This window comes from Enoplosus armatus, chromosome 7, assembly GCF_043641665.1.
Source record: "Enoplosus armatus isolate fEnoArm2 chromosome 7, fEnoArm2.hap1, whole genome shotgun sequence".
Classification (NCBI taxonomy): Eukaryota; Metazoa; Chordata; class Actinopteri; order Centrarchiformes; family Enoplosidae; genus Enoplosus; species Enoplosus armatus.
Window position 1 is genome coordinate 14708234 of NC_092186.1, and position 23860 is coordinate 14732093.

The 23860-nt window shown below is 41.7% G+C and overlaps 1 protein-coding gene across 1 annotated transcript in view; it reads left to right on the plus strand.

The window, feature by feature from the left end:
- The window catches only part of insrb (insulin receptor b), a 72942-nt gene extending 59154 nt beyond the window's left edge, over positions 1–13788 (plus strand). Inside the window, exons 5-23 of the mRNA XM_070908805.1 lie at positions 1712–1851; positions 2143–2287; positions 2382–2596; positions 3418–3544; positions 4395–4645; positions 5703–5870; positions 5992–6190; positions 7688–7826; positions 8298–8451; positions 8899–9047; positions 10177–10333; positions 10679–10766; positions 10968–11035; positions 11202–11443; positions 12160–12270; positions 12413–12575; positions 12706–12835; positions 12923–13057; positions 13434–13788. Coding sequence (XP_070764906.1) covers positions 1712–1851; positions 2143–2287; positions 2382–2596; positions 3418–3544; positions 4395–4645; positions 5703–5870; positions 5992–6190; positions 7688–7826; positions 8298–8451; positions 8899–9047; positions 10177–10333; positions 10679–10766; positions 10968–11035; positions 11202–11443; positions 12160–12270; positions 12413–12575; positions 12706–12835; positions 12923–13057; positions 13434–13788 — 3136 coding nt within the window. The remainder of the gene's footprint in view (positions 1–1711; positions 1852–2142; positions 2288–2381; positions 2597–3417; positions 3545–4394; positions 4646–5702; positions 5871–5991; positions 6191–7687; positions 7827–8297; positions 8452–8898; positions 9048–10176; positions 10334–10678; positions 10767–10967; positions 11036–11201; positions 11444–12159; positions 12271–12412; positions 12576–12705; positions 12836–12922; positions 13058–13433) is intronic.
- The last annotated feature ends 10072 nt before the right edge of the window (positions 13789–23860 follow it).

The window sequence follows — 23860 nt, forward strand, 5'->3', positions numbered from 1 at the left end:
ACTTTGAGTTTTGAAACCCTCATTGGACTACTTCAAAATCCATTTAAGTGAACCAGCGTCATCCCAGGCCCTCCTCTGATTTGTGGATGTATTTTTTAAGAAAACAGACAATTTTGACCCAAGTTCTTTGTTTCTGTTGCACAGCCACCCCATCATCAGAGCAGCCCCCTGAAAAAACATTGGTCGGTGGGGGAAACTATCTTTAAGTGGTGATATGTTGAGGTTTTTGTGGCAGACCGACCAAAAAACAGCATTTTACTTTTTGTCTTAGGCAGATCTTTGTGGTTAGGGATGTCAAGGCTGGAAGTGGAATTAAAGGGAGGGATTATGTTCTTTTTGAAGAGGGCTTCCCAAAAAAAAGTGCTCATTTGTGAATGAAGCGTCGGGTCCCTTTTCTCTGTGTGGCGTGTACCCGGCTGCTCGCTAGACAAGGCCTGCTTTTTGTGAATGAATTTCCTGAAAGGCAGCACTATCAAGGCCTCGTCGCTCGTGTGTGTGTGTGTGTGTGTGTGTGTGTGTGTGTGTGTGTGTGTGCGTGTGTGTGTGTGTTTACGTGCACATGCGCATGTTTGCAGGGAGAGGACGCCACTCATAGAGCTGAGAGAGACGGAGAGAAACAGAGGAATGCCTGTTGGGAACTGCAGCTGGTGTTTCAGTCATTTTGTTTTGTTGTCTGATTGTGCTCTGTGTGTGTATTGTATGTGCGACAGAAGTAATTGAAGCAAAGGATGAGCTCTCTCCTCTATCCCCCAATGGCAATACAAATGAAGGAGGCTCGGATGTGGATGAGAGATTGCCTAATATAATTCCACTCCTAAAATCCTATGCATTCATTATGGGACGTATCAAATTAATTGAGAGAATTATACAGATTCACCTCTGAATACATCAGCTCATTCATTGAATTGCAAGAGTCTGTTTGATTGTCTCTCATTTGAGATGATGATGAGCACACATCTCATATATCTTGCTACCATAAAATCTTTATTTGATATTTAGTTAAGTCAAATAAAGGATGTGCTTTTGATAACAATATTTATTACATTTGTTTTATATAGAAGGCAGAGAACAAGACAAAACAAGAGGTAAAAACAATAATCACAAACTCAAATATGAAGCTTGCCTGCATAAAAAAATCAGAATACATGCCAGGGAGAGAAAATGTATATCAGTTAAATTCCACTGAACAGATTCAGCTTTGTTGTTTGCAAAGGCCATGTCATCCCTGGTCCCAGCCCACACCACACCAGTACGTCACCGAGCATTCCTGCCTCATACCATTCATTCCTGCTTCATTCCATTTCTGATATCTGCACACAGAAACATTCGTGGTATTTTTTGTTCTCCCCTCTGAAAAACCAGTTTGTTGTTTGCTTCTACTTACAGCACTGCTCAGCGAAGATTACCATGACGTCTCCAAGTGTCCTGACAATTAACTTGGCATGTTAGAAATGATTGTGACATCAATTGACAATTCTTATGAACATTGCAGCCTCAGTTGTTTTGCAGCATTGGAATATATTGAGCACAATAGTCCCATTTTGATTAAATGCATATGATGTCCTTGCTTGTCTTTATTGATCTGCATCAATAAGGTTGTCTGTCCGCCATATCGGCCAGTAATTACTGTGTTAGACACACGTCCTCACCTCGTTCATTAGGATGTTGATGCTGATGGTCCTAATGTGTGTGCATGTCTCTCTCTGTGCAGGTTGACCTGTTTGCCATGTGCAGGCCTGTGTCCTAAACTGTGTGTCGGAAATAAGACCATCGACTCAGTAACTTCAGCCCAGGCTTTGAGAGGCTGCACTGTTCTCCGCGGCAACATGATCATCAAGATACGAGGAGGGAGTGAGTACTACTACACCTCACCACCTGCTGGGCCTCCTGTTGAGGCTCTGGTTCTCACACTATGTCTGTCTCCTTCTCCTTCCGTCGCTCAGGTTTCTCCGTCTGTGTTTCTCTCTTTATCAGGACTTCTAGCCGTACAGTTTGTCTGTCCACCTGTACATTCAAATGTGTGTGTTTGTCTGATCATATGACCATCTGTCTGTCTTCTGCCATCACCTAGTGGATGTATTTATGCAAAGCTATACATGTGTATCTATACATCTATATGATCAAATGTTTATCACCTTGCAGATAACATTGCAGCTGAGTTGGAGGCTAGTTTGGGCCAGATTGAGGAGATCACAGGCTACCTGACTGTTCGCAGAGCCTACGCCCTGGTCTCCCTCTCCTTCCTTCGAAAACTACGCATCATTAGGGGGGAGCATCTTGAGGGAGAGTAAGTCTCCTCTCCTATACAGGTATATACATTTGAATGAACAGTGAATCCTACAGTGTGTTTAATTTCTTTATCTTCCCTCTGTCTCTCTTAGTATCCACGCCTTCTATGCGCTGGACAACCAAAACCTGCGTGAGCTGTGGGATTGGTCCAAGCACAACCTGACCATCGAGCGTGGTCGTACATTCTTCCACTACAACTCCAAACTTTGCATGTCTGAAATCAAAAAGATGGAGGAGGTAACGGGAACCAAGGAGCGCAACCAAAAGAATGACATTGCTGTACGCAACAACGGGGACCAAGCCTCCTGTAAGATAACCAGAATGTTAGACAACCGTTCATTACATTTATTTTAAAATGTCCTGCTTTGTTCTAAATGTGCTCTAGATTATTTTGTGCTTGCATGACAAGTCATAATTCATTTTTGTTACTTTTAGCTCTTAAGGCTGAGAGTACATGCATCACTTATCTATTTGCTGTATGTATTGTGGTATACTTTTCTGTATGGTAACATTGGAACATACACAGAGCAGCAAATAACATGCAGGTGGTGAATGAATAATACTGTATCTAAATAGACAGTCTATGTCAACGAGTCTTCCTTCAGGAAAAATATACAAAACACTACAGGAATATATACAAAACCTCAAGCCTATAGAAAAATGGAAAAGAGAGGTTTTGATGCAGCTATATATTATTAATGCAGCACGCTTCAGCTGTCAAACATATCTACATTGGTTTGGTTATACTCATTTTAATGTATGCCTTCTTTATGCTAAACACACATTGTGCAGCTACATGTTTTTTTTTTCAGAAAAATATAAACATCAGATTGAACTTAATATCAGCAGACACTCAACATTAAAGGACTCAAATCAGATCAAGGAAGAAACTCCTCAGGACATCCTTTACTCTGATGCGCTTTTTGCTAGTCTAAACATTACATTTTGACACATAATTTTATGAAAAAGATATGATGATGAAAGGAGATATGTTTGTGCTGGAATGCTGCTTTTTTCTTTGGTTTATGGTGGGATTGCCTGTGTCTCAAAAGCAGAAGCAGTGGAGTGTTTGCTCTTCTACTGTTCATTTGCTCTTTTACCAAACCCATGTTCTGTTTCAACCCTTAGGTGAGACCAAGCTGCTGAAATTCACCGTGATCAAGACCTCATCGAATATGATTATGTTGAGGTGGGAGCCTTTTTGGCCCTTGGACTTTAGAGATCTGCTGGGCTTCATGGTTCTCTACAAAGAGGCGTAAGTATCTGACAAAAACACAAAATTATAGCAGTTAGTCACAATGAGCACCAGTCACCATTGTGATTGGGCTGCTTGATCTCACTGCTACCTTTGATACTGCCCATCATGTTAGACAACAAGATTCAGTTGGTCTAACAGGTCCTGTTCTTAACTGGTTACAGTTACTACATCAATGATAGAACATCCTATGTTTCTCAGTGGCTTTAAATCTGCTGAAACTACTTGCTTTTTAATTTGTACATATCCTATCATTCACATGTGGATGACACACAGTTGTCCTCTGATGATCTTAGTCCTATGAACAAGCTTGTAATCTGTATCAATATTTCCTGAGATACAGGAAATACTAGACCTACCTAGAATCACTGTCTCTGGAGTACAATGACCCAAGTCCGGAACCTCAGAGTTATTTTGGACTCAACTTTGACAGTCATGTCAGTAACTTAACCAAAAGTTAGAGAATGAATATCTCAAGTTGACTCTAAGAAGCTGGTTCATGCGTTCATTTCAACCAGGTTAGATCACTGTAATGATCTCTTTGCTGCATTACCCAAACAAACAATAGGAAGGCTCCAGCTCTTTCAGAACACACACAAAAACCAACACATTACTCCAGTACTTAAATCACTTCATTGGCTCCAAGTGCAATACAGAATCAGCCTCAAAATTAATTGTTTGTTCTTGTGTTTTATTTATTATAATCTCATGTCACTTGTTGCTATATGCAGTTTAATGTAAAGCACGTTCTATATAAATAAAAATCACCTTGTATTGCCACACCTTGCTATATGAGCTTCATTGATACTTGATCTATTTTTTCTGATCTCTTTCTGTCCATCTGCTGCAGGCCGTATAAGAATGTGACAGAGTTTGATGGACAGGACGCGTGCGGCTCTAACAGCTGGGCGATTGCAGATGTTGATCCTCCATCCCGTTCCACGGAAATCAAGAAGGCGGAGGATCCGGGGCACCTGATCCGACCATTGAAGCCCTGGACCCAGTATGCCATTATGGTCAAAACCCAACTGTCTGCATCTGACGAGCACCAGGTTCACGGAGCCAAGAGCGAGATCATCTATGTCCGCACCAATGCCTCCAGTGAGTCCCGCCATTTAAAAAAAAGCTGTAGCTGACGGTGGAGAATGTCTGACTTTACAATTGGACAATGAAGAAATGATATACAGAATCACAAATTTTGTCTCTCTAGGCTTAAAGGCACCTTGTGGAGTTTTCTTGTGAACAAACACAGTTATGTTTATATTTAGTCTTTCTCCCCAAAACATTGTGTGTATCCTTGAGGCATAACAAACATGCTGAATGCATTTCCTTCTTCATAAATCATTTACAACATTTTTTTGCATATTTTCAACTTTGCCATGTTTAGATCTATATTTGCTTTATAGCAGTCTTCTTCCTCCCCGCATTGTATCAGGCATCATTTCTTGGCTTGTTATCGCCACCAACTGTCAATCAGCTGAACAGAGCGAAACCCTTCGTTTTAATGTGCAAAGAATAGGGGGATCCAATCAAATCATTGCTCCAAAATGTCATAGGCAGTCAAAAACTCCACAAGTTACCTTCAGGCAATGATAATAGGAAAGTTTGCTGATGAACTGATCAAGTGATTAATTAATTTGATATTTAAAGCAGGTGTTGTGCTGCACAGTATAAACTGATGTTATGATTTTGCTTAACATTTAGAGAACAGTGTTTCAGAAAATATGCTTAAGCTGTTCAGATAATCTTTATTACTAAGCGGGCATTTGACCTAAAATATCCATGCATTAAGACATCGTAAGGCACTGCGTTGGTGGGGACGTGTTTGTCCAGAGTAACTTGACTCTGAAGGCTTATCAGACGCTAAAACACTGCACAGAGGTTTATAGCACTGTGACAAAATATCTCAGAGGCAATCACAGCCACCACAGCACCTTGCTGGATGACATGGCATTGCGGTCTGGCAAAAGTTGAGCCAGGTTCAACTTTTTTGCTGGATGACCCTTCAGTTTTTTGCAGAAGTCCTCTGTCTCGCCACACTGGCTCCATTCAAATGAATGACGGGCTGCGTTTTTTCACATAGGGCTAAAGTCGGCCTGAAGGTGACCTAAGGTCATACAATAACTAATTTCTCACTTACTTCCTCCACCCCCCTTAGAGCCCTCTGTGCCTCTGGACCCCATCTCCTCCTCTAACTCCTCCTCTCAGATCATCCTGAAGTGGAAGCCTCCCACCAGTCCCAATGGCAACATCACCCACTACAGGGTGATCTGTCGTAAGCAGCATGAGGACAGCGACCTCTACAAGTTTGACTACTGCCTACAAGGTTAGCATCCACAGGATGCCCGATTCGAGACGGCCTAGGCGACTGTTTGCAAACAAATTAGCTGCTCCGCACTTCACATTTGTTTGTCTGTCTTCCCCTCACTCCTGTTTCTCCTGCCCAGGAATGAAGCTGCCATCTCGCACCCCGACCCACCTGGACAGCGAGGATGAGCAGAAGTGGAACCACACAGACGAGCCCACCTCAGGGGGCAGGTGCTGTGCCTGCCCCAAGACAGACAACCAGCTAAAGAAGGAGCAGGAGGAGATAGAGTACCGCAAGACCTTCGAGAACTACCTCCACAATGAAGTCTTCGAGAGCAGGTACACGTCTCGGACTGTAATGTGTACAGCTCATGTGTAGTGTTACAGCTCATGACCAACACATCTGGACACCATTTCCAAACTGTTCCAGAATAAGAGTGACGTTTTAGATCAACAATTACAAATTTTAATTCATCTTTTGCTGTCAGTCATTTTATGATTGTAGCTGTGACATATTCACTACGATCATTAAAGTCCCTCTGGTGGTCCCTAAAAGTTCTTTGTCTGTCTTTTATTCAGGCTGCAGCTTTTGCTCACTTGCTAGCGCATATGAGTTAATGAGAGGTGAAAAAATATTGAACTTTTAATGAATTTGTGCTTGTTTAAAAAGCTTGTATACATTCATAATTCAGTACTTTTAGCGTTAGACCAAGAGGAGCTTCTTGTTTTGGTAGCCGTTGTTTGTGGCAGAGCAGCAGCAACACTGGAGCCCCTCTATCCAGCCAGACTACATCTCTCCCCTTTTGTCCCTGCCACCATGATGTGCATCTCAAAACGGCTCTGTGCCAACTCTGTCTTGTGCATCCGTGTGTGTGGTTTATGTGGACCCTTGTTTTTGTACAGGGCACTACTGTGGGGGGCTTAGGGTGGGAGGTGCTGATTGTCTGGGCCTTGGTGCCCCTACCCTCTCCCCTGACACACACACACAAACACCCACAGTCTCTCCCTCCGCTTCCCTTGGGGAGTGATTACTGTGCCCATTATCATTCATGCCAGTCAGGGGTGCAGTCATGCAGACTGCCATTTGAACACACACAAACACTCAAACTCACACACACCTCAGCTGCATTCTGAAGCCATGCTGCTGAATCGGCCAAGGTTAGCTCTGTACTCTGAAGTACACAAACAACTCCTCGTGCCCTGTTTTTCCATCACGTAGAGGGATGCAGGAAGCTTCGTATTTTTCTCCTAATCAAGAGAGTATTGGTTCAGCATTTAGACACAGTTGTGTCTAAATGTTAGCCTGTTTGCACAATTAAAGGCTGCCAATCAATCAGTGTGCTCCAGTCTCTGCTTTTCCTTTGGTGGTTCAACATTAACTCAGTCCTACACTCCCTGTACAGTGAAGGAGAGATTTCCCTGCAGCAGCTTTGGGTTGGTTGTTTTGGAAGGAATCATGGACCGTGATTCTACTTGTACTTGCACAGATGTGCACTGCAGGTCTACTGTGTCTTAATTGGTTTGAGTTCACTGCCTTTGTGGTTGGCTTACACTCATAACCACTAAGAGTAAAGTGGACTTTCTCATTGGCACAACCCAGTGGTGAGGGTTGGTAGCTCTTCCAGCAGGGCAGAAGATGGTATTTGTGGATAAATGTCATGCAGTCAGACTTGCTACACACTGTAAAGGCTAGTGTGAGCAGAGGTGCTCACTGGCCTCCTACACACCGCTACCATCTACCATTGTGTTGATAATTTATTACTGGCTTGCCTGAGAGTCATTCGTGTTAGTGGACTAACTTTACTAACTGCTTTACGCGTTGCTCTGTTTCTCCAGGCCATCTCGCCGGCGACGATCAGTGGGAGTTGCCAACGCTACCCAAACCTCTCTCTTCCTCACCACAGCCCCCGGTCTGCCATTCGGCTCCACCATAGCCACCCCTAACGACAAAGACAAGGAAGAGGAGGGATCCAAGGTCTGAAACACTTTATATTTTGTATACCATACAGACTATTTCTTGTATGACATTCTTGTGTCGACATGTTGTGCTGATTGCTTGTTGTTCCCCATCCCAGATTTCCAGTAAAATAAGAATGAATACTGATTCCCTTTACAAGTTGCAAAATCAGCAGAGGTGAAAGTAAAACCTGTCCTCTGTGAAAGAACGCATTTCCTAATCTGTAAATTCCTTTGAACTTTTGCTTTATCAGTGGTATTCAATGCAATTAAATCTGTTCAGTTTAGCCTCAGAATGGCAAAGGATGATGATGACTCCATGAGACATTGTTCATGTTATGCTTATGTAAACATGGACTTGATTTTTTTTTTTATATGACTGGTGTGAGAAAAATTGGCCTTTCCAACAAAAATATTAATTGTTTATGATTTGAGTGTAACCATAAATCGGTGATGGAATAATCAGATCTCTTGTCTTTTGTCTGCTCAGGTGGAGCTGAAGGTGTTCTCAAAGGAGTCAACGGTCATCTCCAACCTGCACCACTTCACCAGTTATAAGATAGAGATCATGGCCTGCAACCATCCGACAGACCTCAAACGCTGCAGCATGGCAACTTATGTCAGTGCTCGAACTATGCCAGAGGGTGAGAACAAAATACAAACCTCACACTTATATGCATTCAGTTTATTAGGCACACCTACAGTAGTTAAAACTGATGCAGTCAAATACAACAGTCCTGTAATAAATCCAACCTTAATAAAGGGTATAATGTTCAGATTTGTTGAAACTGTTTTAGAGTGTGTTGAGTCAACTGTGTTGTCATTTGGTAGAGTCTGTATGCTTTTGACAAACTTACACAAACACACACAAAGAGAGATTTCCCTTCACATTTAGCATTACCAAAGGTCATAGGTGATCAGAATCAATAGTTAAGAAATGTATGCAATTCACATGCTGCACCGCATGTCAGCTTCTCAATACAGTTTCTAGAGGCGGTCAGAGAGAAAAGTGGCCAAGTAAGAACAATGTAGGAATGCAATGCTTTATACTGCACATGTGTTAAGTGTTTTTCTTTGTCTGGCACCTACAGAGAAAGCAGACCACGTCCCAGGCCCCGTGACCCATGAGATAGTGACAGCCGAGCCTCCCTATGTGTTGATTAAATGGAATGCACCTCGCTCCCCTAATGGCCTCATCATCCTGTATGAGGTGTTCTACAGGAAGGTCGGAGACACAGAGGTCAGTATCAACCAGCACCTAACTTTTAGAGTGTGAGGATACAGGAAGAAGTCGGGGGAAGGAGGAATCATCTTTTTTTCCCCCCTAAACTGAAGGACACAGAGGTGAGGGAGGGGAAAGAGCCCGCTATATACTTTGTAGGAAGTAGAAACACAGGTCTTAAAGGGCAGACAGGTACACAAGAAAACATGGCTGAAGGTAAGAAGAAATGCAGAGAGAAGAGTGATCTGGGTAGACTCTGGGGAGTGGAGGCAGGCAGGAGAGGGAAGGTTTTCTGTATACACTCAAATTCTGTCTGTTCCTTATATGGAGAGAGGAACAAAAGAAATATTTGTTTACAAACTCCCAATGCTACCACTGTGTGTGTTGACGTTTTCTGCCCCGTGTGTTTGCATATTATTATTTCTGTGTGTTTGTGCACACAAGTGCTTGTCTGTCTTTGACACTGTGAGTGTGTTGTTGTTGTTGTTTACTTGCTGTAAATGTGTGAATTCATCTCTCATTGCTATTCATTGCTGCACTGCCTGACCCAAGGAGCCAGTAGCAGCTCTGTTACCATAGTGACAGAGGCAGGAAGGAAGACTAGAATGCAGTGGCAGGGATGGACTGGCATCTCAGACGACACCTCCACTGCACTGCACTGCACTGCACTGAAAACACTCACTAACACACCAGCTGAAGCAAAGTGATCTGGATTTATTTGAAATGATGTTTAGCTTATGTCACAGGGTCAAATTAATTATTTAATTTATTTGGTTTGTTTTGTTTATGCAGACCTTCTGACTGACTGACTTTAAATTGGCTGACATGCTAAAAGTTGGGAATATTCTAACACAATTTGGCAGGTTTTCTTCTTTGATATCTGCCACCTAAAATATTTCAACTCAAATTGTGAAAACCATTTCTGAAAAAGTACAACAACAGTGCGGTTGCTATTCATTGTATATTTTGTTTTCCCAACACACAACAAATTATGCATGTATTCTTGATATATTTAGATTAAATTAAGTTGTTGGTGGAGGACTAATATGAACAATTCTTAGTTGGGGTCAATTTAGGATTAACTGTTAATATTTAAATATATAGTGTCAATCTTTACCATTGTCCCATTTGTTTTTTTTCTCCCCAGGTTCATACAGCTTGTGTGTCACGGCCAGCCTACCTCAAGTCAGGGGGCACGAAGCTTTCGCTTGTGCAACCTGGAAACTACAGCGTGAGGGTCCGCGCCACCTCCTTGGCAGGAAATGGCTCCTTTACAGAAACCACTTACTTCTTCATGCCCAACCGTAAGGCTGGAGGCTATATGTCTGACTTAACTGAACTTTAGCATCTGGAAGTTCATGAACTGCTTACATGGTGTTGCCATTGATCTTATGCCATGTTAAAGCAGGCCTTTCATTTAAAAACTGTAAACTTTGTATGTTTTGGTTAAAACACATCTCTAGACATTTGTTTCAGTTTTAAAAATAAGATAAGAAAAATAAGATATTTAATAACCTAGGCCTAGTTCAGCTCTGTTATTGTTGTGGTACACATTATTATTCTTTAATGCAGATCTGTCTTTCATGCTTTGCAATCTTTCAAGTGAACTAACTGACCAATGACTTCTGTGTTTATTACAGCGGATCCAGGTTTGATTTGGATTGTGATCGGTCCGGTCATCTGCTTCATCCTGCTGCTGTTCGTGGGAGGTGGAGTCTTTGTGATCTTCAAGAAGAGGTAAGATCTTTGACTGGCCTGCTGCCTGTCGGGATGATCCACCCTGCTGGATACATGAACCGAGCAGATTACACCATATGACATGAAAGAGGGACTGGTGCTTATTTTGTTTAGAAACCTATAGCAGTATGTAACGGGACAAACAAATAACATCTGGAAACACTAGAGAAGGTTCAGATGCTTTCTGTGGTTGTGTTACAGGCAAACAGAAGGCCCGACAGGACCTCTTATCGCCTCATCAAACCCAGAGTACCTCAGCGCCAACGATGGTAAGAAGATTAACATAACAAAACTGCTAAGTTTAGGAAGTACAACACATTGTGCTTTCTCTGCACATCTTTGGATGTTAGCCAGTGTGAAATAATTGGAACTGTTTTTAAAAAGATAAATGCCGCCTCATGATCTGTGAATGGTTCACTCAATAAAAATGGTGTCTGTTTTGTGTAGTGTATGTTCCTGACGAGTGGGAGGTGCCCCGGGAGAAGATCACGGTGCTCAGAGAGTTGGGCCAGGGCTCCTTCGGTATGGTGTACGAGGGAATCGCCAAGGACATCATCAAAGGAGACCCGGACACGCGGGTAGCCGTCAAGACAGTCAATGAATCGGCCAGCCTGCGCGAGAGGATCGAGTTCCTCAACGAAGCCTCCGTCATGAAGGCTTTCAGCTGTCACCACGTGGTACGCCACCCGCACAGCGCTTTTCACACTGCTTTTATTTCCAGCTTCATCTCCGTCCAATAGGGACGCCGGAGCAGCTATCCATACACTTGTGAATTACAGCATATTACAGCTTTCCATCATTTTGTTGAAACCAGCATGAACATGTATGACTCATAGAACCATGACTCGCTTGTTGTGTTGACGCTGCCATATTGACACACAGTTTGACTCCAAAAACAAATGTTCACACTTGGTAAGCAAATGGGCCTACCATTCGTATTTTATTAAACAGCCTACTAAGCACCAATTAAAATGTCATATGTTGTACTGTCAGCTGAAGAAATCATGGAAGGGGGACGTTTTTGTTATTTACCGACACATGAAGAGAGAATTGACATAGTGGCAACGTGCTATAAATGTGTTATTATCTTGTCTGCCTTAGAGGTTAAATTGCAAACTTTCACCTTAATAATCTGATGGTGTTAAAATCCATATTTGGTGTTGAACAGTGTGGGAATTGTAGTAATGTGTTGTCCCCCATATTTAAGTGACCAAAACTCTTTGGACAATTTAACATAAACTTTAATATCTTTACCTCCCAACAAGAGATGAAGTGGTAGTTTAGGACAGGTTGTTATTAAGGAGTGGGGTTAGGGTTAGTTTCTAGTCAGTTAATGTAAGGGTAAACATTGTTTTGTTCTCATGTGTATGAACATGTGTTTTTCTCTACGTAGGTACGTCTGTTAGGTGTGGTATCCAAAGGTCAGCCCACCCTGGTAGTGATGGAGCTGATGACCCATGGTGACCTGAAGAGCTACCTGCGTAGTCTCAGGCCGGACTCTGAGGTACACGTCATCTCTGCATTTCAAAACAATCTACCTGAGTGGAGGGAATCATTACAGCAACAGGAGGCTGCTTAGTTCTGATATTTCCACACATCACTGACTGACCTTATAACTGTCTTTTTGTGTGTGTGTGTTTTTGTAGAACAACCCGACTGGCCGTCCACCACCTACGCTGAAGGAGATGATCCAGATGGCTGCAGAAATTGCAGACGGCATGGCCTACCTCAACGCCAAGAAGTTTGTCCACAGAGATCTGGCTGCCAGGAACTGCATGGTGGCGGAGGACTTCACCGTCAAGATTGGAGGTACTGTAGCTCGTTTTGTTTTCCTTGTTGTTCATATTGCAATTCCAGTTTACCTCAGGAAGTGTATTATGGTTAAATTGTATCAGTTGTCACAGAGTGTGTTTGTTAATGGGAATATGCTCTCTCGTAGACTTTGGTATGACCCGAGACATCTATGAGACTGACTACTACCGTAAAGGAGGGAAGGGCCTGCTTCCTGTCAGGTGGATGGCTCCAGAGTCTCTGAAGGACGGAGTCTTCACTGCCCACTCTGACTGCTGGTAAAAAAAGTCACAGCTTTTCAGTTGTCTATGAAGTGCTGGTTACTGGTTACATTTGATCACGTGTGTCTGTATGTGCGTCTGCAGGTCATTTGGCGTTGTGCTGTGGGAGATCAGTACACTAGCAGAGCAGCCTTACCAGGGTTTATCCAACGAACAGGTTCTAAAGTTTGTCATGGATGGAGGATACCTGGACCGGCCAGAGAACTGCCCCGAGAGGATGTGAGTCAATGTTGAAAGCTTAGGTCACCTTTGCTGCCTTGATCCGTTAACTATATCTTGCCTGGATAATGTGACACAGGTATCCTCTCGTATTTACATTATAATTCTGATTATACGTAATATGATGAAAACAGATCTGTTTAGCATTCTAACACATTGACACAAGAGGAAATTTGGCAGCATACACAAAGCACAGTAATCACAAATCACAATCTCTTGCTTGTGGTCACTGCAACATGGTTGTGCAAATCATTTTCTAATGATTCATATTTTGAGGAATACCAGGAAGTTGAGTGTCTCATTTAATTAAATGAGTGAATTAGATTTGGTGCATGTAAATAAATATATACGTGTGTCTCTTTATCCCCTTCCCCAGGCACAGCCTAATGCAGATGTGTTGGCAGTACAACCCCAAGATGCGGCCGATGTTCCACGAGATCATCGAGATGCTGCGGGAGGACCTGCACCCGTCTTTCCAGGAGGTCTCCTTCTTCTACAGCGAGGAGAACAAAGTCCCTGAGACAGAGGAGTTTGACCTGGACCTGGACAACATGGAGAGCATCCCCCTGGACCCGTCGTCGTACTCCCAAAGAGAGGAGAGCTTAAGCAGGGACAGCGGGCCCTCTGTGGCCCTCAGGGGGAACTATGAGGAGCATGTCCCCTACACACACATGAACGGTGGCAAGAAAAACGGCCGAATCTTATCGTTGCCCAGATCCAGCCCTTCCTAACATTTCCTGTTTCCTTAAAGAACTTGTTTAACCTGCCCCTCCCCCTTTCTCCCTTCCCATCCTTCTTTCTCTTCCAGTCCATTTTTTTCTGTATCCTTCATGTTCCTCTCATCATTTTCTAATGATTTTCTTATTCTTGGAGAAGCCCTTCAAAGAAGACACAGATCTCAGGACTTTTTATTTTCTTCCTCATGGCTGCCGAACACAGGCAAGCAAGGGATGCAAACATGGTGTAACACTTTTTTAACTTCCTCCACAACGCATCGGACTTTCTATTAACATATTACCTATCTATTATTTTTCACTATTGCCGCGTTTCCAGGACTCCTCGTGATGGAAACTGAGGAAAGAAAACTGTGAACACAACAAACCTTAGACAACCAAGAAGGCTGCTTATGCTCAACCTCCTCGAGACTTGTCCCTCCTTTTCTCCCCACCAATCTGCTTTTCCACATTTCTGTGCTTAGTTTGTTTCTCCAAGTGAAATCTTGTTACTCAGATAGTGGCCTTTTTGTATGTGGCCTATAAACAAAGAGAAGTGTCTATCAACGCTTTTACTAATTTCCTTTTTGAACAATGACTTAATCAGTTTGGAACGGTGGGATGACTTGCAAAGACTTGATCCTAGAACAAACATCTATTCCTAGAGGAATGTTTTCTTTTTGTTTTTTTGTTTTCTTTTTTTGGTTCTGCAGAATTCCAAACTACACACAGATTCATCGGGTGTTTGGTGAATAGTTTTAATTTATTTGCTTTTATTGTTATTTTCTCTTCTCTTTTCCTCTTTTCTCTTTCAGTTTTATTTCTGTGTCCTCACTATATGGCTGAAGGATATTTAAACAGTTAAGAATTGGACAAAAGAGTTCCTCAGACTGACCAATAGCTGCTGCTTTGATATATTTTAGTGGGTATAGAAATATATAAATATATATAATATATATAGTATATATGGAATATTGGTATTTATGTACCAATATTTTATATATAATATATGACATATTGATGTTTTTGTAAATAGTTCATATTTGTAATATTTTTCATCAGAAGCTTTGCTAATATTTTGTTTTGCCAGGTTTTTTCTTTCTGGGTTTTTTTAATTTTCTTATTTTTATAGCCCCAGAAATCACACTAATCTACCATCAGTGCTCTCTTTGTCTTAGACCTCCAGTCCCCCTTTGAGCACTCTCTCCGTCTGGATGGGAAAGAAGAAAGCCCCGAAATATTGTCAACTCACTGCATCAATTTTTTTATAAACCTTGTTCCCACCGAGAGCTGTCAATATTTGGAGGCAACTTTAATACAACAACGAAAACGTAGTAACCAAAAAAAAGCTTTATAAAAGGGGAATGAGGTCTTTCTAGGTGGAGGTGCACCTGATGTGTGTTTGTCTCGGTGTCTGCTGTCTCCCTCTGGTCAGGTCACGCTGGAGCTGAGGTCTGTATGTGTTTGTTATCACAGGTTTATTATGTCGTCCAAGTTGTCGTTTAACTGTCAGTGAGTTTAGAGAGTGTGTCAAGAGCTCGTCCTCGCCTGGTGATTGTACTTCCTCACGTTGGCGTAACAGTAATGGCTTTTCAGTTGTGTCTGTGCTGCTTGGATCAGGGCAGGGTGGGGAATTAACACCACCTCTCAGCCAAATGCAGGTGTAGTGGACGATAAGGGCCTTTTTTTAAATATTTTCTAGCATTAAAAGCACTCAAATTAAATCGGAGCGCAGTAGCATTCCCTTCTCATCTGACCTGAGATCTGGCACAGTCCAGGACCTCAGCATTAGATGGAAGGTTTTATTATATTCACACATTATGGTGTCCCCTCTCATTGTCGTTCAGTTAGGTTTGCTCTGCACCACACACACCTCCTGCCTGCACGCTCTCCCTCTTCAGTCTTCCTGAGGCTTCCCATTGGCTGCTGAACTCACTGCTCAAAATCAGGCTGTTGGAAATTTCCACATTTTGTGGTGGAGGGCTGGAGAAAAATACGGAAAGTTCCAACTGCAGAGTCCACAGCAGGTAGTGGAGAGAGGGGCAGTCTCTCTATCTTTCAGTGTGTCTGAGAGAGAGAGAGAGAGGGAGGGAGTGTGTGAGTGATTGTTAATCCTATTATTCTCTCTGCTATCACATGCAGTTAGGCAGTCAGGACACAGTGTGCAGCAGCTATTTAACTCAGGTCTGACATTCCAGGATTTAGTTGGAACTGCTCGTTCCCTCGTCCCCCCCTGTTTTGCCTGCTTGCTGGCAGAGCTGATACCATCACCATCTGATTCAGAACACACATATGAAAGTCTTTCTTGTTTTTCCTTCTTAATAATCGAATATCCGACGTTTGTCCCTCCTGCCGGGAATCAGAAACATTCCTGTCAACTGTACCCTTAACACAGAGCTACAGAAAAGCTAGTAGTCCTCATTGCTGATTCCCTCATTGTCTCTCTTAGGATCATTAATTCACTATGACCTTTATGGCCGTCAGAGTTTCACAGCAGATCCTCCGTATACGTGCGTCTCTCACTCTTTACAGCAGTCGATGACGTGGGAGGTGATAGCCAGCAGACGAGTAGAGATGTTTGGCTTTTTTCTGGACACACAGACCCGTGTGGTTGCCAATCTAGTCGAACAGCATTCAGCACTTATAGTATAGCCAAAGTGTTGGCAGCTTTCTGTCAACAGTGAGAACCCACAGAATCAGAGTCAGAGAAAGCAGAGAAGCTGCCTCAATATTTTACCAGTGCCTTCTCAAACCCAGAGCCACGTCCAGGCTAGTTATATTGGCTAGTAACACACACACACAGGCCTCTGTGCTCTCTCTGTATTTTTTTTTTCTCATGAGGCAGGAGACGCATAGAAATCAAAGCTGCATCTACATTTGTGTTTTTAGGATTACAACTTTGCTCTTTGCTGGAGGAGAAGTAGAAGTCTTTGGGGCAGTTTTTTAATTTTACATTTTTCTTTTCAGCTTGTTGCCAGCGTAAGGTTTGAACACTAATGTTCACCTCGTGCTTTAGCAGTGACACTGTGGTTTGGCCAGAGTCTGTGCTGCTGGCACTCAGAGGCGCCCGAGGTTATGATGTAGATTTTAGCTAATTATTCTGAGGAGTTACAATCTTGGGCTTTTGTACTTTGTAAATAATCTGTGACATAGTTTGGAGAATAAAAGCAGAAAAAAAAGATATAAAAAAAAAAATCTGATGCCCGTCAGTTTTGCGTACATGACAGAAAAATGGTGGACCTTGGCTGTGTCACAGTTCCACACTGTATACTGATGCGAAATTGTTATCTTAATAGTATATTGTTTTGGCAGTTAGTACTTCTTTGTACTTTGAGTGTACTTAATCTTCCAGTATAAACACACTACACAGTCAAAACCCAGTTAGAATTAGTATGTAGTATGGAAGTGGGACATGGCTCTTGTCTCCACCTTGACCTAGGTTGCTTATCTTGTGGTGGTGTTCACACGCATATGCAATTTTTAATTAAGATGGTGCCCATATCTTTGAAATACCAGATATTTATTTTATTATGATCATTGTCATTGTATAAGAAGAACACAGTTAGCTTTTTAGTCGAGCATTTTTAAGGTGTTTGAGAGTGGAGCGATGTAAAAGCCTAGTTTGTTTATTGTACAGGTGGAGTAGCTGGTGGTGAGCAGCAGGAGTGCTAGTTAGTTAGTTAGTTAGTTAGTAAGTAATTGTCGTCGTCTTTGTGTTTGGCCAGAGTCTACCTCAGTGCATATGGAGGAATCAGTCTAAAGAGCCTAAATCATCCCCGTCAGTCAGTATCCCATGATTTCAAGTAATATCACATTACCAACACTGCTGATGAATTTCTTTCCCCTGTGGTGTATTAATCCCCTCTGCCTCCTCAGTTTTCTCTTCTTCTTGAGCCTCGGGGTGGGGGGTGGGGGCTGTCATTGATATTGATATCATATGATATTGTTGGGAGCACGGCCCGTCACATTTTGGCCCTTTTCTGTTTTAAATGTCTCGATGTTAATTTCCTTTCATTGGTATGGAGCTTAGGGACAAGCTTTCAAGATACACAAGTATCATCCCTCTCCTTATACTTTCCACCCCTAGCAATTATTAAATGTGGAACATCAGGCAGTAAATTGGCTTCATGGACAGTCTATCCTTTTCATTGCTACTACATTTTATGAAACTACTCACAGGAGGCTTCCCCCTGGGCTCTGGGAGAAGCAGTGTAGCTTTATTGTGTGTGTATTCCCCTTTTCCACATACACCAATCCAGGACTGTATTTAAGTAGCGGCTCTACTGGTTTCTGAGGATGTGACATCACCATGAGTCAAAAAGAAAAGAAAGTCTCTTGACTCTCTCAATGCATATCTGTGATCACCTACAGCCAAGGCTAACCGAGCTCAGCCCTGGACCCTCATGCTTTTTAAAAATCACATCTAGACTAAACCTGTTGTCTGGCAGAAAGCCCTACTCTTCTTCAGTCTGTCAATCTGTCATCAAAACAGTTAGCGTTCAATCTCCTCCAGTCGTTGTCGGTTTATTTGTCTGTTTCTCTGTTTTGATTTTTGTTGTGTATGTATATTTTTTCTACTGTGAATATCAAGAGATGACCTTTTTATTTTCTGTCAATGCCATGGATTGGGTCTGTTTTGGCTGATCAGGACACTGATGTCTGGGCTGGTTAAAAAGTTTTAAAGAAGAGGACTCCTCTCTGGACTGGGACAATCCTGTGTGCCATAATAACTATTAACAGACATGAAATCTAGATTGTAACTTTTCGTCTCAGGGAGGCGGCCTGATGCTTTGTGGTTGGAGGATAAAGAGGACGAGGAGGAAGAAGAGCTACCTACCTACCTTTTATCTACTCTGACTGAAGCGCAAGTTCTCAGCATCCTTGCAAAAAAAGCAAAATGGAGATGATAAGCCCAAGGACACGTTTTCAACAACAAAAACCCCAAACACCCTTTTGAAAAAAATCTTTTGAACTTTTTCTGCCCCGTTGAAGATAATCAGGAATCCTCCTCTCTCCCTGACGTGATGTGGTCTGGACTGCCCTCTAGCGGTTGGATGGGAGCGTTGCAGGTCAGGGGTGGCAAAGCAAACAGGGCCCCCCGACCCATAGTGCCTTGCTCAGACTAACGGCCAACCTGACCCCCTCCCACCCAGTCCACTCCCCCCCAGTATCTCCACCAATCACTAAAGAGGATTTCCCACTTCTAAACTTGAGATGAAAACACATTCTGAGAAAAATATAAAACTGCCTGGTGGGAAAATACTGTAATTTAGATTATGATGATTTTTACCAAAAAAAAGAAAAAACAATGTTGAACTTATGTCTCTTCTCTGCTGAGCTCTGGCTTGCTTTTTGCATGGAAAATGAATTATCTATACCAGCGGATAGCTTGATAATTTGATGCTCACTGATTTTGCTTCTCATCAGTCTGTTTTTGACAACAACGCCCCAAAGCACATGCAAAAACCCATGATTAGCAACAAGTGATTGCATTACAATTGGGGATTTCCATTTGAAATGCATTCAGTTGTTTCATGATGAACTGATTAATAAGCTCTTAACTGTAAATAGCAGCAGATCCCCCCTGGAAAACGAAAGCACTTGATTTTAGGGAAGTTTAGGTTTGTTTTGTTGAACTCTGAAGACCTAAAAAGCGGTTGGACAGAGCATGCTAGTAACACAGCGCAGGGTGAGAACAAAGCATTGTATGTATTATTGTTTTGTTTTAAAGAAAAGAAAAAAGTATTACATTTTAGAGATGTTGATTTCTATTTTTTTTAGCCAAAGTATGGAGGGCAAATACAATTACTATTTCTGACTGTAAACTTTTACTACTCTTGTACATTATGAATTTAACATTGTTATCAATGTGTATATAACTTTTTTTCTAAATTTAAAAAGATAGATGTTTTGTTTTTGTTTTGTTTTCATGACACAACCCACTACACAGAAAAGAGCAGAGTCGAGTCTGTCGATGTATTTAACAGGAGCAGCACAACTCCAGTCTGAGGGCTTAACCCTGTGTAACGAGACATAAACAGTATGTGGCCTGAAACGTTTCGCATTGAACCCTGCTCTTAATCCGATGCATGTTCTGAATGTTGGCCAACAAGAAGTCATGCATTTCCACCACCCCACCCAGCCACAGCAGCATGTCACCCATAAAGCCTTTCTTGTGTCACAAATATGTCACCTATCACAGATGTTGTATGAAATTGTTTCTGACAAGAGACGTGTGTTAAGTTTGCAAATGTGTTTTGTTTTTTTTTTTATGTGAAAAACTGGAAAAGACCACTGCACATCCTTTTGAAGAAGAGGAAACATGAGTGATAAAATCCTGAATAAGCTAAAAACAAGAAAAACTTCACTGATGGTTCAGCAACCATACATCTTTAAGTTTAGACTGTAAAGCTGGAGGTGTTCTAGGAATAGTTATACACTTTTGGAAAATATGCTTAATTTGCTTTCTTGCCAAGAGTTGGATGAGCATCCGGTTAGCCTTAGCTTAGCAGAAAGAATACAAACAGGTGGAAACAGCTAGCCTGTCTCTGTCCAAAGGTAACAAAATCTGCCCACCAGCACCTCTTAATGTTACAAATGAACACATTATATCTTTTATAACAAAAATTTGACGTTTTACTGGGGGTTATGTGCTAAGCTAGACCATTTCTTGACTGGGAGCAGTAACTTCCTTCCTGGCCAAGAAATAGTACAACTTTTAAAATTACGCTTTTAAAATGTTGGGATTTTTTTTTGTATGGATCAAACGAGATGTAACATGTTAATTATTGAGCTTTAGAGGTGTTGGTAGGCAGATTTTGTTACCTTTTGGCAGAACCACGCTAGCCGTTTGCCCCTGTGCTAAGCTAAGCTAGCCGGCTGCTAACAGACAGGAATGAGAGTGGCATTGTTCCTCTCATCTACCTATAAGTCTCTGCCAGAAAGTGAGCAAGCTTGTTTTCTAAATTGTCGATCTATTCCTTTTAAGGAGGCTCAGCGTAAAGGTTGAAACACCTTCAGCTATGAATGAATTAAGTACTTAAGTGACTTAAGTATTAAGTCAGTAGTGTGACGATGAACTGTTCATATTTGTGTTATTGATTAGGGAGAGATACGCCATTGTTTAAAGATAGACAGTGGGGGGGCGTTGCAGGTGTGGTGACAAATCTGAGGAAAAGCAGCCTCTTCTTCCGTTTTAAGAGTCATCTGTCGGTCCAGTGGTCTGCTCCAGTTTACACACCAATACCTTTATATTTATCTCTGTCCTGTTCCCTGTGCTGTATGTTGTTTAAATCAATGGAGTTGTGTCTGTGTCGTCCTTGGTTGAAGTCTTTACCACAGCTTTCTTTGTCTCTGATCGCTGCTCCTCCTCTTCTTCCTCCTCTCTGTGTCCTTCAAGTCTCTTTCTTTCCTCAGTGCACATAGGTGGTCCCCAGAATGCTGTGTGTAGTCTTGCAGGATACCTCTTTATTAATGTCATTTATTGCAGATGAATATGCTGATGTATTAATTTTTGGGATATGTTGTGTATACATTATGTTGAGACATCGGTGCGTATGCAGACAGCAGGTGTGTATATGTGTGTATGTACAGTCCAAACCCCAAACCCGCAACCCACAGAGATCGCTTCATCCCTCACACTGGATCCAAATGTGCCATTATCTTTATGTATCACATATATCAACATATTGAACACACACACTGTCACACATACACACACACACACACACAGAAATACATGCATATTGTACAGGATCAAAAATGTGCCATGACTAAATGAACGCTTGACAATTTATTTTTTCTATGTTTTCAAAGGAGAGCCAAGTAGTGACATGTACAGAAAATGTTGCAATGATATGAAAATAAAAATCTTGCTGTGTGTAAATTATTCAACAATTAACTGTTTATATTAAAATTATGAATAAAATTATTGGAGAATACGTGTCTTCTCGCACTTTTTAACTTTGAACTGGCAGCAATTAGAAAAACCTTAATAATAGAATTACAAGTCACCTTTTAGTTAACCTACATACGACCAAAGACTAATTGTTATCACTTCACTGATGAAGACTGAGACGCAGTTGAAAGAGTTAAGTTTTTTTTTTCACCAGTGGAGGAAAGCAATAAAGTAGAGTTTCCCAAGTATTCTACTTGAGTACAATTTTGAGGTATTTTACTTTAGTATTTCCATTTTAGGCTACTTTAAACTTTTACCTATACAGCTGCAGTTACTGCTGTATATATATATGTATATATACATATATATATATATATATATGTTTATATACCACAAGCACAAGATCGTATATGTGTGATATAAGATGACCTTATAAACATGGTGTATTTTACTTTCTTGCTCGCTGTCATTTTAAACAATATATACATATATATGTTTTTGTGTATTTATTATCAATTATATTTATTGCAGAATCAGTTAGGGGCTTGTAAAATATTCTTTTTCGTTCATTGTAAGCCCTTACGCTCCTCACTGCTTGTGAATTGCATTTCGTGGGAAAACTGCTAATGCACATGAGCCTCAGCGTTCATTCACACACTAAGATGTCAAAGTAAAAGGTGACGAGCGGCGTGGTACAGCGTGCATTGGGGTGAAGTCGTGCTCTGACTGAAACCACTATAAACGCAGCTAGTTCCTCCTAACCCAGTTTCTCAAGGCTGTGCAGGGGAGCATAAAGCTGCAAAACATGAAGATGCCGAACACGAGCCCAGAGATCAGACTAATGAAAGTCATGAGATAACACTGCAACTCAGTGATGGGTGTACGTGTGCACTGCCTATTAGTTTTACTTTAGTTAGTAGATGATGAAATCCGTTTAAAAAGAAAAAAAAAAAAAAAAGGTTCACTGTCACTCACTGACAACACAAGACTTCAAAACTGGTTGTGTTTATGTGTTTATGCACTGCTGTGCGGCGATGGAGAGTGTGAGCTGCCATAACATGTTTCAAAGCAGCAGAGATGTGTGAAACTATGTGCGGGGGCATTCAGCTGCACTTGGTTCTCAGCTGCACAGAATGAGAAAAAAGAGGAAGCAGGGTTAAGATCCTGTGGCTGCCTCTCTGCTGTCAGTGTGAGGACGAGCCCGACGTCACAGAACGCAGTCCAACTCTGAAGGACTTCACACCATCTCCTCTCCTCTCTCTGGCCTGTTCTGGTGAACAGATAGGATTTACATGCTGCCACCTGTGACCTATCATTAAATGTAAGTAGAGTTTATTGCTTTTCTGTGGTTTGAGTTGTGATCTGCACACTAGGGCCCAAATTGTTACTTGTATTTGTCTGTGCATTGTGTGAAACGTGAGGTATTTTTCAGCAGAAGAAAGAACTCTGCTTTAATACGTTTCTACTTGCCTCCTCTGTGCCAGTGCTCTGCCTGCTCTGTCTGTGGGAAAGTAAGGAGACTTTTCCACTTGATGTGCAGTGAGCTGAACTTGACAGTCATCTGTAGCTACACTTGTGCAAATTAAGAAGCGCAATGGTTGCAACAATTGTCAGGCTCTGTGTCTAGTAGCTGTGGCAGTAAGAGAAACGCTCTCTGGCGTATATCGTTCATCATATCATTCCTGTGTGCGCTTTCTTTTAGCATTTTAAAAGACTTCACTTGCTTTACTTCTTCACAGAGGATGTGGTGATTCGTGCCCCTGTGACTCAGAATAAGAAAAAAAAACTGCATGTATCATTGCCCTATAGTTTCATTGCGTATACTTCCTTCTCGTTTTCTGTCTCTGCCCTATTTCCTTAAAACAATGGCATCTTTAAACTGGAACAATAAAACATGCTTTTATAAGGCATTTAATTCGATACTGAGAGTTGATTGAGATGTTATACAATTAAAATACACATTTCCTCCCTTTACTATCCCTCTGTTCACTCCTGTGTCACCCCAAACACCCATTTCTGATTTCCTCCTTTGTCTCTTGTCTTCCATCACCAGTGAAAGACGTACTCAGAACATTTTCTTAAGTAAAAGTACCAATACAACAATGTAAAAATACTAGGGTCACAGGATGTAGGGGGTTGTGAGATGATTAATGGGTTAGGAAAGAAAGAAAATCAAAGTTCTTCTACACAAAT